Here is a 23,804-nt window from a genome sequence, read left to right as displayed (position 1 = left end):
ACTTGTGTTTTCAAAGGTTTTTTCAAGAGGCAATATTAAGCACATGTAAGACGTACATATTTGTTCAAATAGTGATATAAGTTATCAATTTCTTTTTGGTCAGGTGTGTGACATATGCAGAAACAATGAAAGTTTGCACGTCAGCTATGGGGAAAATTTTGTTTGCTTAACATTGATTCCCATTGGGTAATTCAACTTACCCGTGTTCAGAAAACTTTGATGAAGATAAGCAAAGGCCAAGGCTTGGGAACCTTTCCAGTGTGTCCTGGTTTCTAATCACTAAAGCTATGCAGCTTATCAGAACTGCTTTTGTTGCTTCTCTAGCTAGGAATACACTGAGGATGGGTGCATTCCTCAAGATTCAAAGTGAGTGGAATAAATCCATTAATTGGCTAGGATGGCTGGTCTATTATTATGTGGAGATGTCGGCCTTGGACTGGGGTAAACGCAGTATGAAGTCTCACAACACCAGGTTAAAGTCCAACAGGTTTATTTGCTACCAAATAAACCTGTTGGACTTTAACCTGGTGGTCTATTATTAACAGTGCCCTAAAATACTGCAGACCAACCTGATTCAGATTGTCAGATTAACAAATTTACTGCAGAGGCTTGACTTGTTTCCAAATTCTTTTCACCAATTGCATAGTTTCAGAGCCATTTCGGGCACAAAGTGACATTACTTATAGGTTGTCAAATAATTTTTTGTATGTCAATATAGATCACAACACAAATTCCAAGCAATTCTTTCAACTCTTGGGTTTTCACACAATAACTAAACCAAACAATTGAAATCATGAAGAACTTACTTGCAGTAATAAAAACAATTTCTTCAGATATTGCTACCCCCAGATCATTGCTGGCGTAACAACGATATCGTCCCTGAAAAGCCTTCAAATTTCCATTACTGTTTTTGATTGTGAATGTTCCTGAGTTACTGGCTATGGTCACTCTGTGATCTTGTGACGGATCGTATTCTTTGCCATCCTTAGTCCATGTAAACCTAAAATAAAAAGAAGCATTTATTGAATTTTCTGATGTATACACTTTGGGCGGAATTGTCTTCCCCAGAAACACAACCAGGTTTTCACTCTAGATCTTCTGGCATATTGTTAAAAGAAAGCATAGTAAGCATAGAATGTACCATCATTCTTGAGGGGCAGGACTTAAAAGACACTGGCAAGGCCAGCTCCACAGAGATCAGGTCGCCATCTTTAAAGGGCGCCCCAATCTCAATGTTAAGAGACAGGCCCTCCTCCGCCAACGGACAATAGGACAACCCCCATCCATTCACAGTCACTGGCAATCTCAGCCCCATCCCACCCATCCATCGATTTTCCCCGGCAATCTTCTCCCACCCATTGTCACCCTGGCCCCACTCCCTGGCACTGCCAGCCTGGAAGCAGCGTCTTTGAATATTTTTAAGGCAGAGCTAGATAGATTCTTGAATAACAAGGAAGTGAAAAGTAATCAGTAGATCCGCCATGATCTTAATGAATGGCGGAGCAGGCTCAAAAGGCTGGTGGCCTACTCCTGCTCCTGGCTTGTATACTGTTACAGCTCCAAGGAAATTTATAATCCCCGGATTTGTTTTCTGCTCAAGCCTGATGCTAAAAATATCTTTGATAGAGTAATTAAAGCCATTCAAACAGCAGAATTACATTTATTTCCATTGACACTAAACATGTAGAAGTAAACATATATTTGAAAACAATTTTCATGCAAATTGCACAAATATATTGGCCAAATTATAAAAACAAAAATGTCAGTAACAGACCTGAAAGGAAATCTGGAGAGCTTATCCTTCCCCTGACTGGTTTGATTCACCGAGTAAACAACTATTTCACCTTAGAACCATTGAATCCCTACAGTACTGAAAGAGGCCATCCAGCCCATCGAGTCTGCACTGACTCGCCGAAAGAGCATCCCACCCAGGGCCTTCCCTCCACCCTATCTCCACAACCCTGCACATTTACCATGGCTAATCCACCTAATTTACTCCTCTTTGGATTGCGGGAGGAAACTGGAGCACCCGGAGGAAACCCACGCAGACACGGGGAGAATGTGCAAACTCTATACAGACGTCACCCAAGGCAGGAATTGAATCCGAGTCCCTGGCGCTGTGAGGCAGCAGTGCTAACCACTGTGCCACGTGCCGCCCCCTTAGTGTTTATAGATATAAATTTCTGCCTTTAAGAGAAAATTCTTCCTTTTCTAAAGTTAATATCTCATGTTGCGATGCAGTTCCACCAGTGTTGGTAGCCCTGCAGAAGCCCTGTGAACATTAGCAGGCTTTTAATGTTGGCAGTAGAAAAGCTGAACCTATTTTGTCGTGAATTGGAATTTTCATGATGGCTACAGTGCAACAAGAGCTAAGAACCAACTTCCTGATACCAGCCGGGTGAAAGTGAAGCAGCAAAGCGGCTCAGGAGCTCCAGCAGTGGGCTATAAACTGTATGGTGGTATTTGCTACCAAATAAACCTGTTGGACTTGAACCTGGTGTTGTGAGACTTCTTACTATAAAAGAAGTGCAGCTAAGAAGGACACTCCGCTGTTTTACAACACTGGTTGCTGTAATGCAGGTGAGTTTAAAGCAGTTTGTCCTCTGTGGGGTGGGGGGCTCAGTGTGGTAGGGTCTTGTCCCAGGTGGCCTCGGCCTGGGTGTTTAAAATAGTTTCTCTGAAGTTAGAAGTGCTTTTTTTCCCTTCTAATTCTTTCTGAATACTTATGAATGTAAAACTAGCAGAACCATTACAAGTTAGCAATTTAAACTATTTTGTTGGATGATTCCCAGTGCAGTGCAATTATCCAGGGGAAGTTAGCCCTTCTGGATAATTGCCGGGTAAACCCTTACCTGGGAACTTCCAAGAGGGATTCCCCAGCGCATCTTTGGGGTATTTCCCCCAAATCCAACGCTGGGGTGTTGGGAGGTTACGGCCAATGAAACTATCTTTGATTGTTGCAAAAACTGGTTCACCAATGTAATGTCTTTCGGGAAGGAAAGTTGCCAAAACTTACCCAGCCTGGCCTACATGTGACTCCAGACCCACAGCAATGTGGTTGATTCTTAACTGCCCTCTGAAATAGTGTGGTGCATGGTAATGTGCCCTTGGCCTGGGTAAGATGCTCCTTTGGGGAGTTGCTGCAGACTCAATGGGCCAAATGGCCTCTTCTGCATTTAGGGATTCTGTGGAATGTACAGATCTGTGGAAGCCACTCAGTTCAAGGGCAATTGGGGATGGGCAACAAAGGCTGGGCTTGCCAGTGATGCTCATACCCCCTGAAAGAATAAAGAATAAAAGAGACATCACAGAAGACAGCAGCCCACTTTCATTACCACTTTTGGCGGCACAGTTTTAGGATGCTGGTTTAACACTTGTGGGCAAATAAACCAACTCTACCAGAAATTTCAACAGGGAAACTGGCATGAATTCTCATGTAATTTATGTGCAAGTACAATCCAATAAATGCAGAGCCCAATATGAGCTCCATTAACTGAGGAAAATGACACCATTTTGAGTTGGCACCTTAATCGCTTGTAGGTTTGCCTCACAGAGTGATGTGTCAGTATGTCTCCCAAAGTCATCTCTCGTTCTATCCATATTCCCAATTTTTTGCAGCCCTCTCAATCTTACTGTTCATATTCCATCATTTTATTAGTTCTCTTCATCTCTCTCTGTTGAAGTCACATATTGAAGTCATATGAAGTCAATAAGACATGGAGAGAAATGAAAACATTAGGTATCAAAACCTTTTTTTGCCATATTAGTCATTTAATATGACAAGAAGGGAGGAGAGATTTTGAACTGTAAAGTTTAGGACTGACTGCAATGAGAGCAGTGTTGATATCAAATTGGAAATGGAGAGCGACCAAGAAAACAGAAACAACACTGAATATCCTTGAAGGAATGTTTTAAAAAAGGGCATTTTCACTTTTAATTATTGGGTTGTTCTTTACTGAATGTTAAATTTAATTAATTCGCATGCTTCAAAACCTTGCTGATATTTAGGTGGGACAATTTTCCAGGTCTACTGGGAATGTGTCTGGTACAAAAAGCCTTTAATTGGATAAAAGCCTAACAGCAAAATCAGCGCAAATTTGTTTACTGGTAATTCAACGTTCTAAATAACAGCCAAAACTCAAATGCACTGATGGAAATACTTACTGAGGTGCTGGATTTCCTCTGGCTTCACATTTGATAACAAAATCATCTGTTGGATATACAACGTGCCTCTTGGGCGATTGGTCTGTTATAGTTGGAGGCTGCTGAACTGTAAAAATATTTTCGAGTATGTAATTATCACATTGCCATAATGAAATAAATAGATCAACCATAATTCAAAATCAGTTAACCGGTTCCATTAACAGCGAAATAATTCTTCTCTAAGAAGGTTTACGTGAACTGAATTTAAATACCATGGATATAATTGAGGTATTAGAGGTTAAGTTGCAAGCTGCTTTCATGGCTGGAATGGAGTCATGAAGTTTTAATGAACATTTTCAACATCCCATTTCCCAGAGTTATCTTATAGATGCGCAAAAATAATTTGAAGCAGCTACCTGTAAGATTACTACTATAATTCTCATAACTATTCCTTGGAGTGACGACAAAGTTGAAGATTAGTTCTTGGGTTTAAATTTAAAACCAAAGATTATGGTAGGGAAGATTCATGGGAATATTCAATTTTAGTGTCTGAACATGATCTACATAATACTTGTAGCATGAAACACTGCAGTAGCTTAATACAAGAGAGCTTGATAGACCAGTCTGACCTATTATCACAATTTTATTTCATCTGTTTTTGTACAAGAACTGATTTCATACTTCTAGAATACCAACAAGTCAGGAATGAGTATTGCTGAAAAAGAGAGACATTTTGGCAAAGCTTTCGGTCTTGCACTCATCGGACGTGATCTTATCTGCCATTCACGCCACACTCCCGCTGCAGCGAAGTCAGAGAATCTGGTGGCCAGCCAAATCTCCGTTCAGTGCGGCAGGATGGGAAAATCCCAGAAGTGTGAGCGGTGGTAAGATTCTGGCCATCAGGTCTTTCGCAAGGATACCAATGTCAGAGGAAACAACAAATTTATATTGTCTGAGAAGAGTGCTGAATTTTTGGCAAGTAGACTCTCCATTGCCATGGAGAATGCACCAGTTGATGGTGACTGATAGTTGACTGCCAAGCATTGTTTGAAATTTAAACCCAGCAGCCTGGCTCTGATTGGAATAGTTAAAGCCTCAACAAATAAAAGAGGACAGTTTTTCAACAATACTCATGTTCTGGACCACCAAACAATTCCCTGGATATTCATTGTATTCAAAATGTCCAGTCTCATATTAGTTGTACTGTTATTTGAGCTACATTTTGACAGAGGAAATGACAGAGCCCCATAACTGTACGCTAACATGTACACCCGGCATGACTTACTACTGCTGTTGTATCACTAAATTGCTGAAAAGTGAATCAGTTTTTTTTTTACATCTGAATTGAAAAGAGGTGACGATTAGAAAATAGGATTTGCAATTTTCACAACAAAAGGTTCAAGTAGAGTTAAAATTAAAGTTTATTAGTCACAAGTAGGCTTACATTATCAATTACATTAATGAAGTTACTGCGAAAATCACCTAGTCTTCACACTCTGGTACCTGTTTGAGCACACTGAGGGAGAATTTAGCATGGCCAATGCACCTAACCAGCACCTCTTTCGGACTGTGGGAGGAAACCGGAGCACCCGGAGGAAACCCATGCAGACACAGGGGAACGTGCAGACTCCGCACAGTGACCCAAGCCGGGAATCGAACCCTGGTCCTCGGCGCTGTGAGACAGCAGTGGTAAAGGTTTATTTAATTAACTGATTAAAAGATTTGGGTGTTAAAGATTATCCCAGCTCCATGTTTAGAGAATGGAAACTAGACTGGTGCTCTTAGTGTTAAGGTACAGTTTTGTAGCCACCAGAAAGGAAATATTGCAGCATTTGCAATAAAGATACAGCTTCATTCTGGTTCATATGGGACAAATAAAACAAGATTTAAAATTGACACAGGCTTTTCAAGTTCATACTTCTCCTTGAGCAAATATGAGCAACAGAATTAATACTGAAAATTTTTATTCAGCAGATCACAAGGCAATTACTGATTAGGATGGCCACTTGGCCCAACTTGATTCATTCATCCAGAGAGATCAGAACATCCCCCATTGTAACAAACTTTTTCAAATGATTCCAGAATTTTTGCTTCCACAGCTCTATCTGTTCATCATTCTTTGTACAAGGAAGATTTTCCTGATAGATGTCCTCATCTGAATTGCTCGGTCTATTCCAGTAGTTTAATTTTTTTTGTACCCTCATGCACTGCTACGAGGTCAGTTCTCAGTCACCTCATCTTCCAGGCTGAGGTGTGGATTTCTACAGCTTTTTCTCATAATTCATACTGATGAGCTGGGAGATCACCTTTGTAACTTTTCCCTGCACGACCTTCAGTAACTGAATTTCTCTCGTTTCTTGGCAATCATAACTGAAGGCAATATTCTGGGTCTGGTTTGATTGGAATTCAGTAAAATTTGATCACGATCATCTGCTTATCTTCCATTGTTTTGGTTATGTAGTTTAGTGTCAAGTCCATGAAGACCATGAATTTCTGATTATGTGTCATGTGTGTAAATGATAAGCAGTCGTGGCCCCAGCACTGAATTCTGGGACATCCCACTGAGTGCACCCGTAACACGAGTGGAACTCTTCACAAGTACGCATGTTGTTCTACTCTCCAAGCAATTTTGTACCCATTCCCAGGGTTCAGCTTACATGCTAACATTTTGGATAGCCTTGTGTGCAGATCTCTGTCAAAAACCTTTTGGATGTTGAGCTACATGATATCTTGAAGCTTAGTACAGTCCACTTGAGTGTCACTTCCTCAACCTGATGAAGCTGGTCAGGGAGAATTTCCACATGTGAACCCACACTGACTCACTGATGCTACATCAGTTTACTCCAACAATCAAATCTATTATTTTCCATTGAATGGAAGTCAGGCTGATGGGTGGAATTTTCCCATTTTGAGACCAAGTGCTGTGGCAGGGCAGGAACATGGAGCATTTCCATCAGGTGCAATGGGTCAAATCTTCCGGCTCTGACCTCATTAGTTGTGCACCTGGCTGTTTTCACCATATTCAGTGACGGGGTAGGCCTGATGGTGCATAGTCTGCCATCATGTCTGGGCGCCATATTGAAAAGGCAGCCAACATCACTGACCAACTATTGAATGAAGATGTATCTCAAGGAAAATTGAGGTTGGAAGTTGGACCTCCTCCAGGACACTTAATCTGGAAGGTCCATCTGCAGATGCTCCCCCAATCTACTGCTGTGGTGTTCCAGGGTCGATGGTCATGGAAGGCCTCTATCCTAAACTCCAGAGGCAGCCCCAGGCATTTTTAAATGAGTCCTGACATCCGCACACCACATTGTTGTGAACGTGTTTCAAGCTGACGTGTTTTCCCACCGGCATTATGGCGAATCTGACATGGGATGTCAGGCATTCATCTGCATCCCATCAACAGGATGCAAATGATGTTCAAGGTGGGAACCGGTGAGTTTTCTGACCTGCTATAGCGGGCACCAGAAAATGCCGCGGTAAATTCACACCAGTGTGAAACCAATTTCTGGGCCTCCCACCATATTCTCCCCCCACCACTCCATCATCGAACACACTGGTGGGGCATGGGAGAAGTCTGCCCATGATCTCTAGTTGACTAGGAATGTTTCATCACTATTTTTATTATGGATACTTTATTGTTCCTACTCTTCTAGTAACTTTCCAGTGTCTAATGACCTCTTCCTAATGATTGTCTCTCCCGTAATCTAAATCATGGGATTGACAAAATCTGTTTGTTTAGTGGATTAGAATAACACTAGTGGATTATCCACTAATTTATTTGTCTTCAGCCCAATGAGACTGTTTAGGAATTCCATCTCATTCCCTTTCAATTTGTTTCCACTTTTTCCAACATTGATTCTGACTGGTTTGGAGCAGGACATTTCCTTTACTCTTCATTTTGCTTTTAATTTGTTTGTTAATCCATCTATGTTGATGATTGCTTAAATCTAGGTATTTTCATTTCAGGAATGCCTTCACAACATCCTACCTTCAAAAATTATTCATGCCTGAGCTCTGAACCCTCACCCTTTTGAGAAGCGAGCCCTCGATCTGGCCAGGGAGGAGAAAGACTGAGCTGGTGCTGCTGGTGGTGTGGGGGCAGCAGAGAAACGTGAGAATCCTCAACACATATGCTGACATTCCTCAAATCTCAAGTGAGTAATCAATGTTGCTTGCATATCGCCTGTAATGCACTGATGCTGCGTCCCTTCTCTTGCAAGCTGACCAGCAGAACAGGCCAGGCCATCCTCGCACCCTCCGAATCCACTGGACTCCAGCAGTTGAGGGGGACTTCTCCAACCCCACCATAGAAGAGACAACACAGCTGTCACCCACAACCGAGTCAGTCATTGGTGAGCACCTCACAATTGAAGGCCCACAGCAAGTGGAAGCAGGGAACCAGCACTCGGAGGAATGCCAGAGGCCAGGACTCTGCTGAGCCCCTTGCCAATGATGTGCCCCTAGGCCAGGTCATCCCACAGCTGCTGGAGCTGCAAAGGCAGGGTCACGAGTATAAGGAAGGGATGACAGCATCCCTCCTCAGCAAATCCAATTGGAGAAGTACCATTGCCTTCTATCCAAAGAGATGGTGCTGTCACAGACCAATGCAGACCAGTGGAGGAAGCTGGCTACCTCAGTGCCCACCTTCGAAATCCAGCCCCCCCAGAGATGAAGGCGTCAGGTTCATGTTTATGTAGAGCTGTTGTAAATGGCACCGGTGTGACATCACACCATCACCCCACTTAATATCCGATAAGGAGGTGGGAGGAAACATCGCGGAGAACGTGCCCACTAATGACATGCTAATGTATTAAAATGAGCTTTCTGTGGTCCCGCAGCATATTTCACGCCACTCCACCGGTGAGGGATGGGAAGATCAGAACTCGGAAACTTGCTGGCATGAATCGCACTCTCTGGATTTTGAGCACACACTGTCATTCCTGCACACCGAGTGGACTCAAAATCGGCCCCTATATTTCATAGTGACAGAGTTCCATTATTCTGTATCTGTGCATTTGTGCAATGAAACAAATAATAAAAATAATACACTTTAGTTCTGCTCTCGCCACGGAGACTAGCTAATTACCTCAAAGCACATAACGAGGGTAGGCATGTTTATCAACAGAAAAGACTGGAGTATTAATTATAAATCAAACCAACAAAGAGAGCGAGATCAACAGAACCTTTGGGGGGAGGACACGTCGAATTAGCAAATGCTAAAAGAGATGAAGTGGGGCTATAATTATTTTCAGGAAATTCACAGTCGCCAGAATTAAGCTGCTTCTTCTTGGGTAAGATTAAACGGCTAAGAAATAAACACAAACAAGGATCTGTGAGATGGAAAGCAAGTGAGTGGCTATAGAAGGGGTGCATTAAGCGTTAAGAGTCTCTCTAGTGGTAAAACACAGTTCTTCCTCCAGCCTCAGAATCCAGCATGTCTCATGTTCCTTGTGGTGTTAAGAAATAGTTGAGCTCAACAGCAGATGCCCCTAGAAGTACATTTGGAAATTAAGTCACTTGTAAAGAAACTTAATGGTCTGCAATAATTGAGCTCCCACCTGTAATGGTCACTTGCCTTTATAGCACTTTATTTAACTGTAATATTCTCAAAAGTGATGTTCACCTGTAACAATTAATGATTGTGCTGTCATTTTGGCAATAATCTCCTAAGTGTTTCAGTAAAATAATTAAAAAATGAAAATGTGCATCTGCTCACAATTTAAATTAGCATTTACAATATGTTTATACTGGTTTTGTGCCAGTTTTTTTCTGAACTATTACAGAGATAATGAACCATAGCACCCAATTCCATGGCAGTGTAACTGGGGAGGTAGCCTGAAGATACACTGGGGAAACCACCCCTCATTGTTCCCGGCTAAGGTTTAACATAGAAACATAGAAGATAGGAGCAGGAGGAGACTATTTGGTCCTTCGAGACTGCTACGCCATTTCTCATGATCATGGCTGATTGTCCAACTCAATAGGCTAATCTTGCTTTCTCCCCATAAACTTTGATCCCAGTGCTAAATCTAGCCGCTTCTTGAACACATTCAATGTTTTGGCATCAACTACTTCCTGTGGTAATGAATTCCACAGGCTCACCACTCTTTGGGTGAAGAAATGTCACCTTATCTTTGTCCTAAATGATGTACCCCGAATCCTCAGACTGTGACCCCTGGTTCTGGGCACTCAGAGTGTGATGTCCTACACACACGATGTCCTGCGTGTTTATGTCCTACACTCCCTGCTAAAGTCTCACGCTTTATAGTCAGGAGTGTGATGTATAGTCTCCACTTGCTTAGATGAGTGCAGCTCAAACAACGCTGAAAAGGATCAATACCATCCAAAGCAGCTTGATTAACACCCTATCCGCCACCTTCAAAAGCCAGTCCCTCCACCCCGATACACAATAGAAGCTGTGTGCCCCATCGAGAAGATACACTGCAGTAACGCACCAAGGTTCCTTTGATAGCACCTTCCGAACCTGTGACCTTTGCTACCTAGAAGGAAAAGGGCAGCAGACGCATAGGAACACCACGACCTACAAGTTTCCCTCTATGCCACACACCATCCTGACTTGGAAATATATCACCGTTCCTTCACTGTCACTGGGTCAAAACCCTGGAACACCCTCCCTAACAGCACTGTGGGTGTAGTGACACCACATGGGCTGCAGCGGTTCAAGAAACCGTCTCACCGCCACCTTTTCAACTGTATTTAGGGATGGAAATAAAATCAGTAACTGCTTCCTGACAGCTCCCTGTGCCCGCTTCCCCCCCCACCCCACCCCCGCTCTTTTTGCTTCACCCTTGCATTCAGTGACAAATTTAAACACTCATTGATTTTGTAATCACTAAGATTGAGACCGTTTACTTAACGCCTCTGCTCTTTTCCCAATTTCCCTTCACCATCGGGAACATCCTCCCTGCACCTACTCTGTCTAGTCCTGTTAGAATTTTATAAGTCTCTATGAGATCCCCCCCTCATTCATGTGAACTCCAGCGAAAATAATCCTAACCGAGTCAATCTCTCCTCATATATCAGGCCCGCCATCCCCGGAACCAACTTGGTAAATCTAATCAGCCTGGTAATTGCCTGGGAATCATCATAAAATGCAACTTAAATCTCAAACTTTGGATGGTTCTAACTTTGTTGCATCAATAGATCCCAAGAGAAAGTTGGAAAAGTTAAAGCCACTTCTAACTTCTGGATAACTATTGTGCAGACCAACACTGACCCTCCACATGACTCCACCAACATTCCCAAACCCCAGGGAACTACCCACATCCCACGGGACACCCCCACCCCCACTCCCCCTGACAACTATCCCTGCCAGGGATTCGCCACCCACATAACTTCCTGCTCCGTGACTACCCCCCACCAAACTGGACACTTACCCACTCCCCCCTCAGCCCTACCCTCATCCCCATCAGGCCTAAATCTCAGCTCCAAGCCTCCCAAAGTCCAACTCCTGACTCTCAGCCCATCTCCCCAGACCTGACCTCTACCTCCACCCCAGCAGACGGTCAGCTCCCAATTCTCAATCCCTTCACCTCTCCAAAGCCCAACTAGCACCCAACCCCTGAGGCTCAACCTGACCCAAACTCTACACCCCCTACCCTGGCAAGGCCCAACCCGACTACCTGAGGCACTCTGTGCTGCACAGTGCCAGAGATCATTAAACTAAGTACATCCAAAAAACGGTCGGGAAACTCTCCCATTTTCCCGTCCATTGGGCACTTAGGTTTTTTTTGGGAGAATCCTGACCATGCGGTTGAAGCATAAGGCAGAAATATTTAGAGAATGGGGAGAAAGTGGAAGAGGAGGAAGAGGGAGGGAAAGGCAAAGGAAGTGACAAGGACAAAGAGAGGAAGAACAAGGGAAGGTAGGCATGGAAACGAAAGAGGAGCAAAGGGAGAGGAGAAGATGATCAATGAAAGGATAAAGAGTAGAAAGAAGTAAAAGAGGAATAGGCAGCAAGGAAATACATTGGTTCATTAATGCCACAAACGCTGCACTCATGGATTCTTCTGTTCTCCAGGGTGATTTTAAAAAAGGATAATAATTCTAAGATTATTTTCTATAATCAAAAATATCTTAAAAATATTGCTATGCAGTTCCATCACTGCAGACATCAGTGATTTGAGGGAAGATGCACAGCACATGAAATTGGGATATATTCCATTCTTTATGGATTTGATGATGCAAAAGCAGAATATAGCAATTGAATTGTTAGCAGTGGGTGATTGTTTAACTGGAAAAGACTGTCATTCTGCTTGTTTATACGGGAAGAAATTGCAGATTGCAGTTTTTATTGAACCACAAAGGGGAATTTCAAAGTAGTTTATTAGAAACATGCTCCAATGTAATTGTAAAGGAATCCGATTTCCTTGCAACATCCAGCCTCATTGAGATGTCTCTGAAAGGCTACTCCAGCTCCAGGAATACATTTCAGTCACATGAGTAAACTGGCTTAGATTATAGATTTTCTATTAGTAGGGTTTGGTATACTCGGTTAATTTGACCACTTCTATCATCAGGATGCTTTTTATACAATAAAACATATTCTGCAAAGAACTAACATGATCAATTCACCATGTTATGCACTAAAGGGCAGCACGGTGGCACAGTGGTTAGCATTGCTGCCTCACAGCGCCAAGGACCCAGGTTCGATTCTCAGATCACTGTCTGTGCGGAGTCTGCACGTTCTCCCCGTGTCTGCATGTGTTTCCTCTGGTTTCTGGCCGGCATGAATTTACACAGGGATCTTCCACTGGTGCCCATCATGGTGGGTCAAAAAACCTGTAGAGGTCACTGTGACCCTCATTTGCATCGGTTTTATGGGTTGCAGATAAAGTCCTGACTCCCCTTGCCAGATGGGCGAAAGACATGCTGGTTAGAAGCATTGGCCATGCTAAATTCTCCCTCAGTGTACCTGAACAGGTGCCGGAGTGTAGCGACTGGGGGATTTTCACAGTAACTTCATTGCAGTGTTAATGTCAGACTACTTGTGACACTAATAAATAAACTTAAAACTTATAGACTACAGGATGAATTTTAACCCGGGTTGAAAATAGCTCCCGTAGTATATTGTACTATATTTGGGTTCGTTTAGTTGAGGTAGAATTATTAACAGCATCAACTTGGCATATTTTATGTCCACTTATTAGTACATAACATGGTGCGTTGATCATGTTAGTTCTTTGCAGAATATGCTTTTTTGTATGAGAAGTACCTCCAGTTGCACTGTAAATTGAAGGATAGGTTAATGATCAATAGTTCATTATTTCCCCTAGAACCTCACTGTAGAGTGTAAAACTGCTGTTGGAGAGAAACTGGGAAGGAAAGAATTTGAACTGTGGGTCTCTTTCTATCAAAAACACACTGGCTGGCTCAGTCTTAGTCTGATCGATGGGATACTTGTAAAGGCATTAAGAAAAGGAATACATCTTAAAATGACCAGTTGTGCTAAGTGTAAGGCAATATATGCAATTCGCCAGAACTAATGAAATTGGTTGCAATATTATTGACCATTTAGCCATTTCCAAAAACATGGCTAAGGTAGGGTGGCACGTCTTTTTTGGTAAAAAAAAGGTTACGGGAACTATCTTGTTATGCATACCAAGTGAAGGGAAACCAGTCTAGATCTTCGGGGACAGAGACAAGATTCCAGTCAGTGCAGAGATCATGATAGTTCCACTGGGCCAGGGACAGAGGCAAATTTCTGTCACTTTGGATCTTGGGATGGCGCAGCGTTCTGATGGTTACACCTCTGTCAGATTCAATCAGTTTAAAGGGGCAACATGGGTTCCGGTAATTAGTCCACGCACCACTCAGTTAAATCAGTCTAAATTTGTTAAATACCCTTTTAAAATGTACAAGGGCAATTAACAAATCTTGCACAAAGAGAGAAATGTGCAATTCTGCAATCAGTGCATTTCTTAAAGGTTTACACTACACCATATATAGGACTAACATGGGCTTAAAGCCAGAGGAATGTAGCGCGAGTAAACTGAAAACTTGTACCTGAATTTTGCCCCAGATCCGATGTATTTCTAGCTGTGGAGAAAGGCCAATTTCCAGCATGCAACTTCCAAACAGGCATTCATTAGATAAAAGGTTTGTCCTTCACGGGGAAGACCTGATACTAATTTGCCTTGTTCGGGGAAAGGTGAAATTTCACATTCGAAATTTTCCCAGCATTTTAACAACATGCAGTATGGATAATACATGTGGTGATAGAGTGTGGTAATATTCAATCCATACCGGTACCAATTATGGAAATTGGTTGGTGCAATTATTGGAAAAAGGAAATATATTGGAGATCTGTTGCTGTAATTTTCACACATTAATGGCACCAGTAATTCTAATGTTTAAATTCAGCTCAGAGATGGCACCAATGGAGCTCAGTCTGCAGTGCCGTAATGCTGAACTTTGTACAAAGGCAGCTGCCTTCAGCTGAAGGAAAAGGAATAAAAATTCAGAATAATCTAATTTCAAACCATTTGATTCATTGACTGTTGCAAATCAAGATGCACAATTGGTTCTTATAATATACTGGTGACGCCATAATAACCAATCAAAAAATTGCGAGAACACAATCTTCCACATTATAATTATAGGATACCATGACTAAACCAATTTTTTCTTTTTTTGCCACACAAACTAATGTCACCATTATGCTAATCATATCCAATCAGAAATGCGTGTCATGACGGGAACGCACGATATGGCAGCCTACTTGTTATGGTACTGGGTGAACAATCCAGAGGTCATGAGTTCAAGTCCCATATCAGGAACTTGTGAAAATGAATTCAATTGCTAACTTATGAGCTAGCAGCAAAATAAACAAGCAAGAAATTTTCCAGTATGGAGATTGGCCTCCCAACATAACCTAGGGGAAAATATAAAGTCGTAATGGTCACCATCTACTCCCTCCCCGTTCAACTGATGACTCACTTGAGTTATGCTCTTTCATGTTGAACTTGGGAGGACAAATGGGCACAAAACATACTCTGAATATCCACTAACTGAGTCTGCATCAGATGGTGAAGTAACTAAAGAAGAAGCAACCTACTTTACCTCTTTCAAAATAACTTATTGCAAACATGACAGCATCAGTAGATGTGAGCACAACACAGTTTGCATGAAGACAAAGGGCAGAATTCTCCCAAGGCCCTGCCAATGCGCTTCATGGCTGGAGAATATGGTGCGAGGCCCAGAAATTGGTTTCTGGCCGGCATGAATTTACACTGGGATCTTCCACTGGTACCCACCATGGTGGGAAAAAAAACCCTGGAGGTCACTGTGACCCTCATTTGCATCGGTTTTATGGGTTGCAGATAAAGGCCTGACTCCCCTTGCCAGATTCTCCATGGTGTCGGTGGGAAAAGGGCAGCACAGTGGCACAGTGGTTAGCACTGCTGCCTCACAGCATCAGGGCCCAGGTTCAATTCCGGCCTTGGGTGACTGCCTGTGTGGAGTTTGCGCATTCTCCCTGTGTCTACAAGGGTTTCCTCCGGGTGCTCTGGTTCCCTCCCACAGTCCAAAGATATGCAGGTTAGGTTGAATAGCCATGCTAAATTACCCTTTAGTGTCAGGGGGATTGGCAGGGTCATAGCCTGGGTGGGATTGTTGTTGGTGCAGGCTCAATGAGCCAAATGGCCTCCCTCTGCACTATAGGGATTCTATGATTCTATGAAAAGGCGCCAGTGTGAAACACATTCGTGAGCAAAATGGCACACCGATGTCAGGACTCATCTGAACAATGCCTGGGGCTGTCCCCGGAGTTGAGGATGAAGGTCACCTAGACCTTGGAACATCACAGCACTGGGCTATAGCTGCATCTGAAGATGGAACCTCCAGATTAGGTGTCCTGGAAGGGATCCAGTTGCCAGCCTGAGAATGTTCCCAGAGATCTATCTTCATTTTCAGGCAGTCCACTTCATTCTTCAGTAGTGGGTCAGTCATGTTAGACACCTTTTTTAAAATGGCACCATAACACAACGGCAGATTTGTGTCATCCAAGTCCAGCTTACCACTCATTACGGTGTAAAACACCCGGGTGCATAATCAATGCGGTCGGGGCCAGAAGATTTGGTGTGTTTTCTCACTGGCCGTTGCAGCGGGAAGCACTCCATGTGCTCACCCTGTCACAGCACTTATTCGCAAAATGGGAAAATTTTGCCCAAAGTCTTCTCCCCGCTCTGTACACATTCACCATCATGCATCTTATTACCATCTTGCTACATGACATGGACCAACGTCTAACAGCCCAAACCCAGGCATTCATAAGCCACTATGGCTTACACCAACAGAACTATATGTAATCTCAACCTTGCACAACCCACACTCCTTGACCACCATCAAGCCTTGATATCAACCATTCTTCAATGCAGTACGGAGGAGCATGCCAACAGCAACAGAATCAATCTTAAAATTTGGTGTGTATCTAATAATGCTACCACTCAGGGTTACTTGCATGGAAGATACTAACTGAAGCTGCATAAGACAGAATTAAGCGCCAGGCTGCAACTAATAGCTGGAGATGGGTCAGTGAATATTTCAATCTTCAACCATGGTGCAGCATGTGAGTGTGGAACCTGCAGATGAAATGTTCACAAGTGTCTTCAACCAAAATTGTAGAGTGGATGATTATACTGAGCCTCCTCCAAAATCCCTATCATCATATATTCCGTTACCTGACCAAGGAGGTTTGTTCCACATGACAAACAATCTAGTGCACCAGAGACAGCAAAAGGCTATAGGCCTTGACAACACACTGGTTGTGAACCAGAGCTAGCGATCCCCCTGGCCAAGCTGGCCCAGCTATGATACTAATACATATTAGACAATACTGAAGTAGCTTACAGAGGTATCTGAGTCACATTCAGGCTTGGAATGACAACTGACAGGTAACATTGGCATCACAGAAAGATAGATAACATCTCAAAGAAGAGAAAGTCCAACCATCTCCCACTGACTTTCAATGGCACCACCATCACCAAGTTCCCAGTGGCTATCATCTTGTTGGGTCAGGAGAGGGGTATGACAGGTACAGAAAGGAGATAGCCCTAACTAAAGCTTAACCATGGGTAGCACAGTGGTTAGCACTGCTGCTTCACAGCACCAGGAACCCAGGTTCAATTCCCGGCTTGGGTCACTGTCTGTGCAGAGTTTGCATGTTCTCCCTGAGTCTGTGTGGGTTTCCTCCTGGTGCTCTGGTTTCCTCCCACAGTCCAAAAGATGTGCTGGTTATGTGCATTGGCCATGCTAAATTCTCCCTCAGGGTACCCGGACAGGCACCGAAGTGTGGTGACTAGGGGATTTTCACAGTAACTTAGTTGCAATGTTAATGTAAGCCTACTTGTGACACTAATAAATAAACTAAATTAACTGGACTAGCCACGCCATAACAATGGCTATAAGAGTAGGGCAGAGACTAAAACAAAAGGCTCACATTCTGATCCTTGAAAGCCTCTCCACCATCTCCAAGACTCAGGTCAGAACTTTAACAAACAGAACCACACCCACAATCCACTCATCGTATAATTAACTTATTTTTGCCCCTTTGCTATTCTATTGTTTATCTCGGAGACACATAATCATTTACAGGAAGTCGAGTCCAGGTGCTTTACCGGAAATCAACCTCCCCAAAAGCTGATGGACTTCCACTTCTACCAAAGTAACAGACTCAATCACCATTTACCTCCTGGGAATGGGGAAGGAATTTTAAAAAACCTCCAAAACTGCAGAGATCTTCGATAATTCCCATTTGGGTCTAACATCTTGTCATTCTTATCCAATACTTTTCAAACATAGAAAGAATACACTTAAATTTTATTATTTTCAGTTATTGTATAGCAGCAGTATCTAGTCAATTTTATTTTAATTCCCAATTTTCTGTGATGCAGATACAAAAGCAACAACTTTGTATTCAAATTGTTAAGTGCAGTTTCACGGAACATAGCAAAGTATTTCAGTCTTTGACTTTTGCAGTTTGTGATCAGCATTACAAAGATTCAGAATGTCAATCATCAGGAATGAAAGTCATTCATTTTGGCTTAATAATCACTTCATTTTGAAGTTTGGCATTCTTCAAAAATAAATACAACTCTTAAATATTGATGGGTAAGATTACAGGGCTCTCAACAGCTTTACTTCATAAAGCAATGCAAAACATGTCCATTTCCAGTTTCTAATTTTCATGGCAGGTATCCCAACCTCAATTTGGTTTCTTCCAATTCTTGCACCCTGGTATAGAACTCCCTTCTGCAAGGCATCACTAATACCTTGCTAACCTGAACGAAGGGTTACACAGATCAATATTGACAGAAGAATTCTTTCTACCTGCAATTCTTCACTGAGAAGTAATTTGACCACTTTCTAGGAGAATTTTTCAAACAACTGCTGAACACAGTGGAGTTGTTCTGTTTTTTTTTGTTGCTCACCATGTATTTAAATAGGTGCTCATTACAATCTACAACCAAATTAGGGTGATGACTTCAGAATCTTTTATTGATCTGTGACGAGTGATGTGAGTGCATGGTTATTGGCACTTACTAATCCTTCACATTAGTCACCACTAAGATACCTTAGACTCCAACTGGAGGGTTAAAACCTATGGTACAGGAAGCCACTGAGGTTGAAACAGACTGAATATGTGGTATATCAGGAAGCATGCTTAGGTGCTATCAAGTTAAGGTTAACAAGTCTAGCAAAAGTAAAAGCTGACAGAGATAGTGAACTTCAGAAATCAGAGCTGTTTTGAAGGAAAGAGTCGCAGTAAGGAAATGGTGTGCTGACTTTTGATTTCAAATTACTGAGGATGCTGAGAGAGAAAGTGAGAGAACAAAGTGGAAAAGATTAGAGGTAGAAGGGGAATCGATTATCAGAGAAGAAGTGTATTGTGTTGTGCAATCCCAATTTCAGGGATTTTGAACAGTGCCATGAGGTAATTATGACTTCATTTTGGGATGCAGATCACTTAAATTGTTTCAGCTTCACTCTGTATGCATCTGAACCTCCTAACCTTCATAATTTTTAATCTAACTATAAATTAAAGGATTGCATTTTATACACAAATTCTATTCAGAACAATTTTTGGATTAGAGAAAACAAATCAATCCCCTCAAATTCAGCACTTGTGTGCAGATAAAGGGATTGGAAGTGCTACAGGCAAAACACAATCACATTTTCAAATGTTCAACATGGTAATTGCACTTGGTGAACTTACTTCTTTCTTGAACAAAAGCTTTAGATCCAGAGTAAGCAAAAGGAAAATGGAAACAAGAATGTTACATTCTATCACCAATTTACATATTATGTAGCATTTCAAACCAATGAACATCATATCCAGTTGTAAAATGCAAAAGTAAGGAGGCAATGGATTAATTGAAGACTACATCCCAGATGCACGTGGTGATGTGCTACCCCTAAAATTAATGGAAACTTGTATGGTAATAGGCAGGTTTATTGTCCCCATTGGATACAGTTACTTCAAGCTGCAACTAAACCAATTATTGTAATCCTGTATTTTCATGTAAATTCATATGAAATCTGTGAAGGGTTTCCTGCTTAAAATACAATGGTTATTGTCAATCATTTTAAAATTTAATTATTTTTGTAAATAGAACTTGATTTTTAACAAAGCTTATTCAAGGACTTATATTTTCCTTATTTTCTGGTGGAAAGCATTATCAGAATTTGTTGGTTCACTATTTTACTTCCAGGGAAAGTAAGTGCATGTAGCCTGCATTCTGAGACCTGACAAATGACAATATAAAAACATGTTGTACATGAAATGACAGAATTGACAAGTCTGGTGCCAACAGTTTGGCTTCTGGTGGAACCCCTCCCCCCTTAAAAGCTACTTTGAAAAATATGTTGCAGTGAAGTCAAAAATCCTTGTTTTGTGGAATGGAAGGTAGACCAATGCTGTAAAATTTAGGTTGGCAGTTCAAAGTAATCTGATAATTTAACAGCTAAAATTTAATTTAATTTCCTCTAATTACATTATAATACCACTTCATACAAATATTAGATCCATCAGACTCAACGCTGCAAGCAGCTGAGTGATTAATCCACTTGACACTCTTCACAGGTTTGCTCCTATCATAAACATTAATTTATTAAAATTAAAAAGTAAATTATTTAAAAAAGTTGGGCATCTTCACTCATATGCCATCTTTTTTATTCAACCATTTCTACAAAGCACTGGCTTTCTTATTTTTCTCTCGTATGTTTGCATCTTTATAGGTAAAAAGAAACTCAAACATTATTAGTAGCAAATCCACCAATTAGTATTGGATGTAATACACTGAATGACTCAATGGCAACATTATATCTATGAAACCACCACTTCATTACTGGATCAGTTATTCTTCGCATTATAAATGGCTTGTTTTTTTTACACTGCATATACGGTGAGACCTGTTAATGAACATTTATTCTGCCATGCCCAGCAGCTGCATTAAAAAGCCTGAATAATGGATCAAGTCTCATCAATAATTTATTGCATGTCAGTAACTGGTTGTAACTGGATCACAAAATGACAAAAGCCCGATAGGATTCTGCAGCAAAATTCTTTGCAAAAATGGGAGGATTTTTTTAAACCACTTTAACTTCTAATTACTAAATAAATTTTATTTCATACATGCAGTGATTTTTAATGTAGCAATTACATCTATTTACAAACATTTTGAGTATGTGCAAAAGGCTAGACAATTACTATTATGTCAGTGAATGCAAATTCAAACCAGTTCTTCATGTAAATAATTTCCAGATGCACCATTTAAGGGGCTGCCCTAGATAATAGAGATACAGACAGACAGCATTCAATTTTGCAAACATTTTCTAAAATTAAATATGGTCGGACCTATTTTGAGCGCATGGGAAGGGGAATAATACCTGTATCACATTCGAGCCCATATAACTATAAGCAAATCTTCTGAACATAACGTACAAAACAAAGTTTCAAATCATCTTGTCTTACCCTCTTCTGGAATCTCCATTGATGAGCTCCACTTGGCCCAACACAGCAAATATAACAGCAAAGTTCTCGTGCTCAGTGCCATCTTCGGCACTGGGGGAAGATCAAACACAACCCAAAAGGAAACGTTAAGATTTCTTCTGTGTGATTTCACTGAGCTTCAGTTTAAATCAGCGCGCAGCCATGAGTCATTGATCAGAATCTGGAGAGGTAGAAAAGGTAAAAATTAATCAGTTAAATCTACATGTACTACAAGACAACTAAATTGAAGTAAACTCAAAGACATGATGTAATCCGAACAGTGCTTTCTCTCTTCAGGAGATACATAATTTTAGAATAGTAAATATGATGCAGTATGTGTCTCTCACATCCACTTTATCCCACAGGAGATCTGTAAAAGCAAGTCCAGATTTCTGCGTGTTCTGATTTTATGGAGACAAACAGAACATTGAACTTTATGCAATCGGATTACTGTGACAGCAGAGTGATACCATAAGGAAAATAATTCACATTGGTCCTTCTGGGATTTGTTTTTATTACTGGAGGGGATCCCACTTTTCAGATGTTCTGAACAAAAGATTCACAAAGGTGATTAAATAAATTTTATGTACAAGTGGAAAGAAGGGCTTTAGGAACTGTTTATTCAAAAAAATGATCCACAACAAACACTTGATGCCTCCTATTGCCCTTGGCAAACATTTCATCACTATTACCAGAACAACATTTGACATAAGGGAGGGGGTGGAACTGATCGACTATAGCAGCATAAAATAGGCTTGTAGCGAATTAGCAGCCAATTTTCCACTGCACCTGATGGACTTTTCATTGAAGTTCATAGAATGATAGTTCAAACTCTTTGTGGACACCCGACATTCTTTATGGCTGGATTATAATTTTCTTCATCAGGAATATAACTTTGGTCGCAATTTATGAAAGTAATGTGATTAGTATTCAAAGTATTCAGTTTACAAGCCAAGGAGAACTGTTAGATGAAACAAAGGATATTTAGAATGATACTTGAAACCTCTTTACACTAATCAAAAGCTGCTCCAAAGGTAGATTATGATGCAGCACGTTGTCAGGCTAAGAAGCTCATTAGGGAAATGAAGCAGGATCAGTGGGTTCATCCACGATGGTGAGCAATTACAGAAAAAATAATCCGAAATCAATTTACAATTGGCTAAAATCTGCCATCAGTCATGGTTAAAAAGGTTCCTTGGGGCTAATGGCCATGACTGACAAGTCTGGTGCTCCTCAACAACCTCCTTGGGCTCTGGAGAGAGAATTATAATGAGTTGGTGTCAGACCTGTCAGGTTATGGTAAGAGGCCCATTTGCATGGGGGCTGGAAAATTGTATTGTGTACAGAGTGAGGACATCTTAATGTGATCACAAGCTATGAAACAAAATTGTGCTGTCCACCAGCAGTAAATGAAGAAAAATCTCACACAGAGGCCTATTGCTGCATCCTCATCTCACCAAAGCTGTAATAAACTTTACAATGCTTCCACCAAGGCAGGGGTCCACAACTGCCGACACCACATTGACTGTGCTTTGGTTCAATGCTGCTGGGGAAATCCTAACCAATAACATTGCTCCGAGCTCTATTTTTGTTGATTGGAGGGAAGATCTAGTTGTGGGTACTTCTCCTTTCTTCAGGCTGCCTATTTCTTTTTGGGGGTTTTTTCAAGACCAGTAATGTGTTTTTTTTTACAAATTCAGATAGAATGTACAATAATTAGGTCCAACTGGTCCATGCCTGTATGCGGCACGGCACGGCACGGGGTTGGCACAATGACACAGTGGCTAGCACTGCTGCCTCACAGTGCTAGGGACCTGGGTTCGATTTCCGGCTTGGGGTCACTGTGTGGAGTTTGCACATTCTCCCCATGTCCTCCGGGTGCTCCGGTTTCCTCCCACAGTCCAAAGGATGTGCTGGTTAGATGTATTGGCCATGCTAAATTCTCCCTCCGTGTACCCGAACAGGCACCAGAATGTGGCGACTAAGGGATTTTCACAGTAACTTCATTGCAGTGTTAATGTAAGCCAGTAATAAATAAACTTTAACTTTATGCCCTACATAAACAGCTTTCCATCTTTCTTCATCTAATCCTCAGAGCATACCTTCCCATTTATTTTGCCTTCATCTGTTGATCTTATTTTTCCCTTAAATACATCTGTCCTGTTCATTTCAATAAGTTGGTGGTACTCAATTCCACATTCAAAAGAGGTCAAAACGTTTCTCCTGAATTCCCTATTTGATTTTATTGTTAACTGTTTTATATTTATGGTTTTGGTTTCTCACATGAGCATCAGAGGACTTCTGCCCCTTTAATTAAGTCTCTCTTTTTCATGCTTCAACAAAGGTCCAGTTGGGTTTTTTGGTCTCAATATCCTACTTCAACAATAGCAAAGTCACATTGCAGATCACATGTACAGGTGACGAGGCTGGGAACTAAACAGTTCTCCTCAAAGGTTCAGAACTCCTGGACATGCAATGGGAGGGCACTCCTTTGCTAATTTGAGAGATCGAGGACCAGGCTGTGAAGTATATTTTAAGTTAAAATATTTCCAGGAAGGGTAATGGCAGTTTGTACCAAATGGATTGTTCCATGGAAGTGGAAGTCAACCACCTTGGCAGTTTGCAGGTTTGTCAAAGCCACTTG

General features: G+C 41.6%; 1 protein-coding gene across 2 annotated transcripts in view; it reads right to left on the bottom strand.

Moving 5' to 3' along the window:
* The window catches only part of LOC144491523 (neural cell adhesion molecule L1-like protein), a 554,136-nt gene that overhangs the window by 426,234 nt on the left and 104,098 nt on the right, over window positions 1-23,804 (bottom strand). The window contains exons 1-5 of one of the 2 annotated variants that reach the window (XM_078209436.1): window positions 21,631-21,718; window positions 21,143-21,341; window positions 19,385-19,402; window positions 4,165-4,270; window positions 807-1,000 (exon numbers count right to left, since the gene is read on the bottom strand). In XM_078209436.1, the coding sequence (XP_078065562.1) occupies window positions 807-1,000; window positions 4,165-4,270; window positions 19,385-19,402; window positions 21,143-21,224 (400 nt within the window). In that variant the 5' untranslated portion in view covers window positions 21,225-21,341; window positions 21,631-21,718. Of the gene's footprint in view, window positions 1-806; window positions 1,001-4,164; window positions 4,271-19,384; window positions 19,403-21,142; window positions 21,342-21,630; window positions 21,719-23,804 lie in introns of those variants that run through there. The other variant, XM_078209437.1, reaches the window with a different exon arrangement.

This window comes from Mustelus asterias, chromosome 3 (assembly GCF_964213995.1).
Source record: "Mustelus asterias chromosome 3, sMusAst1.hap1.1, whole genome shotgun sequence".
Lineage (NCBI taxonomy): Eukaryota > Metazoa > Chordata > Chondrichthyes > Carcharhiniformes > Triakidae > Mustelus > Mustelus asterias.
The sequence above is the reverse complement of the archived record's forward strand: the minus strand, read 5'-3'. Positions and strand labels throughout refer to the sequence as shown.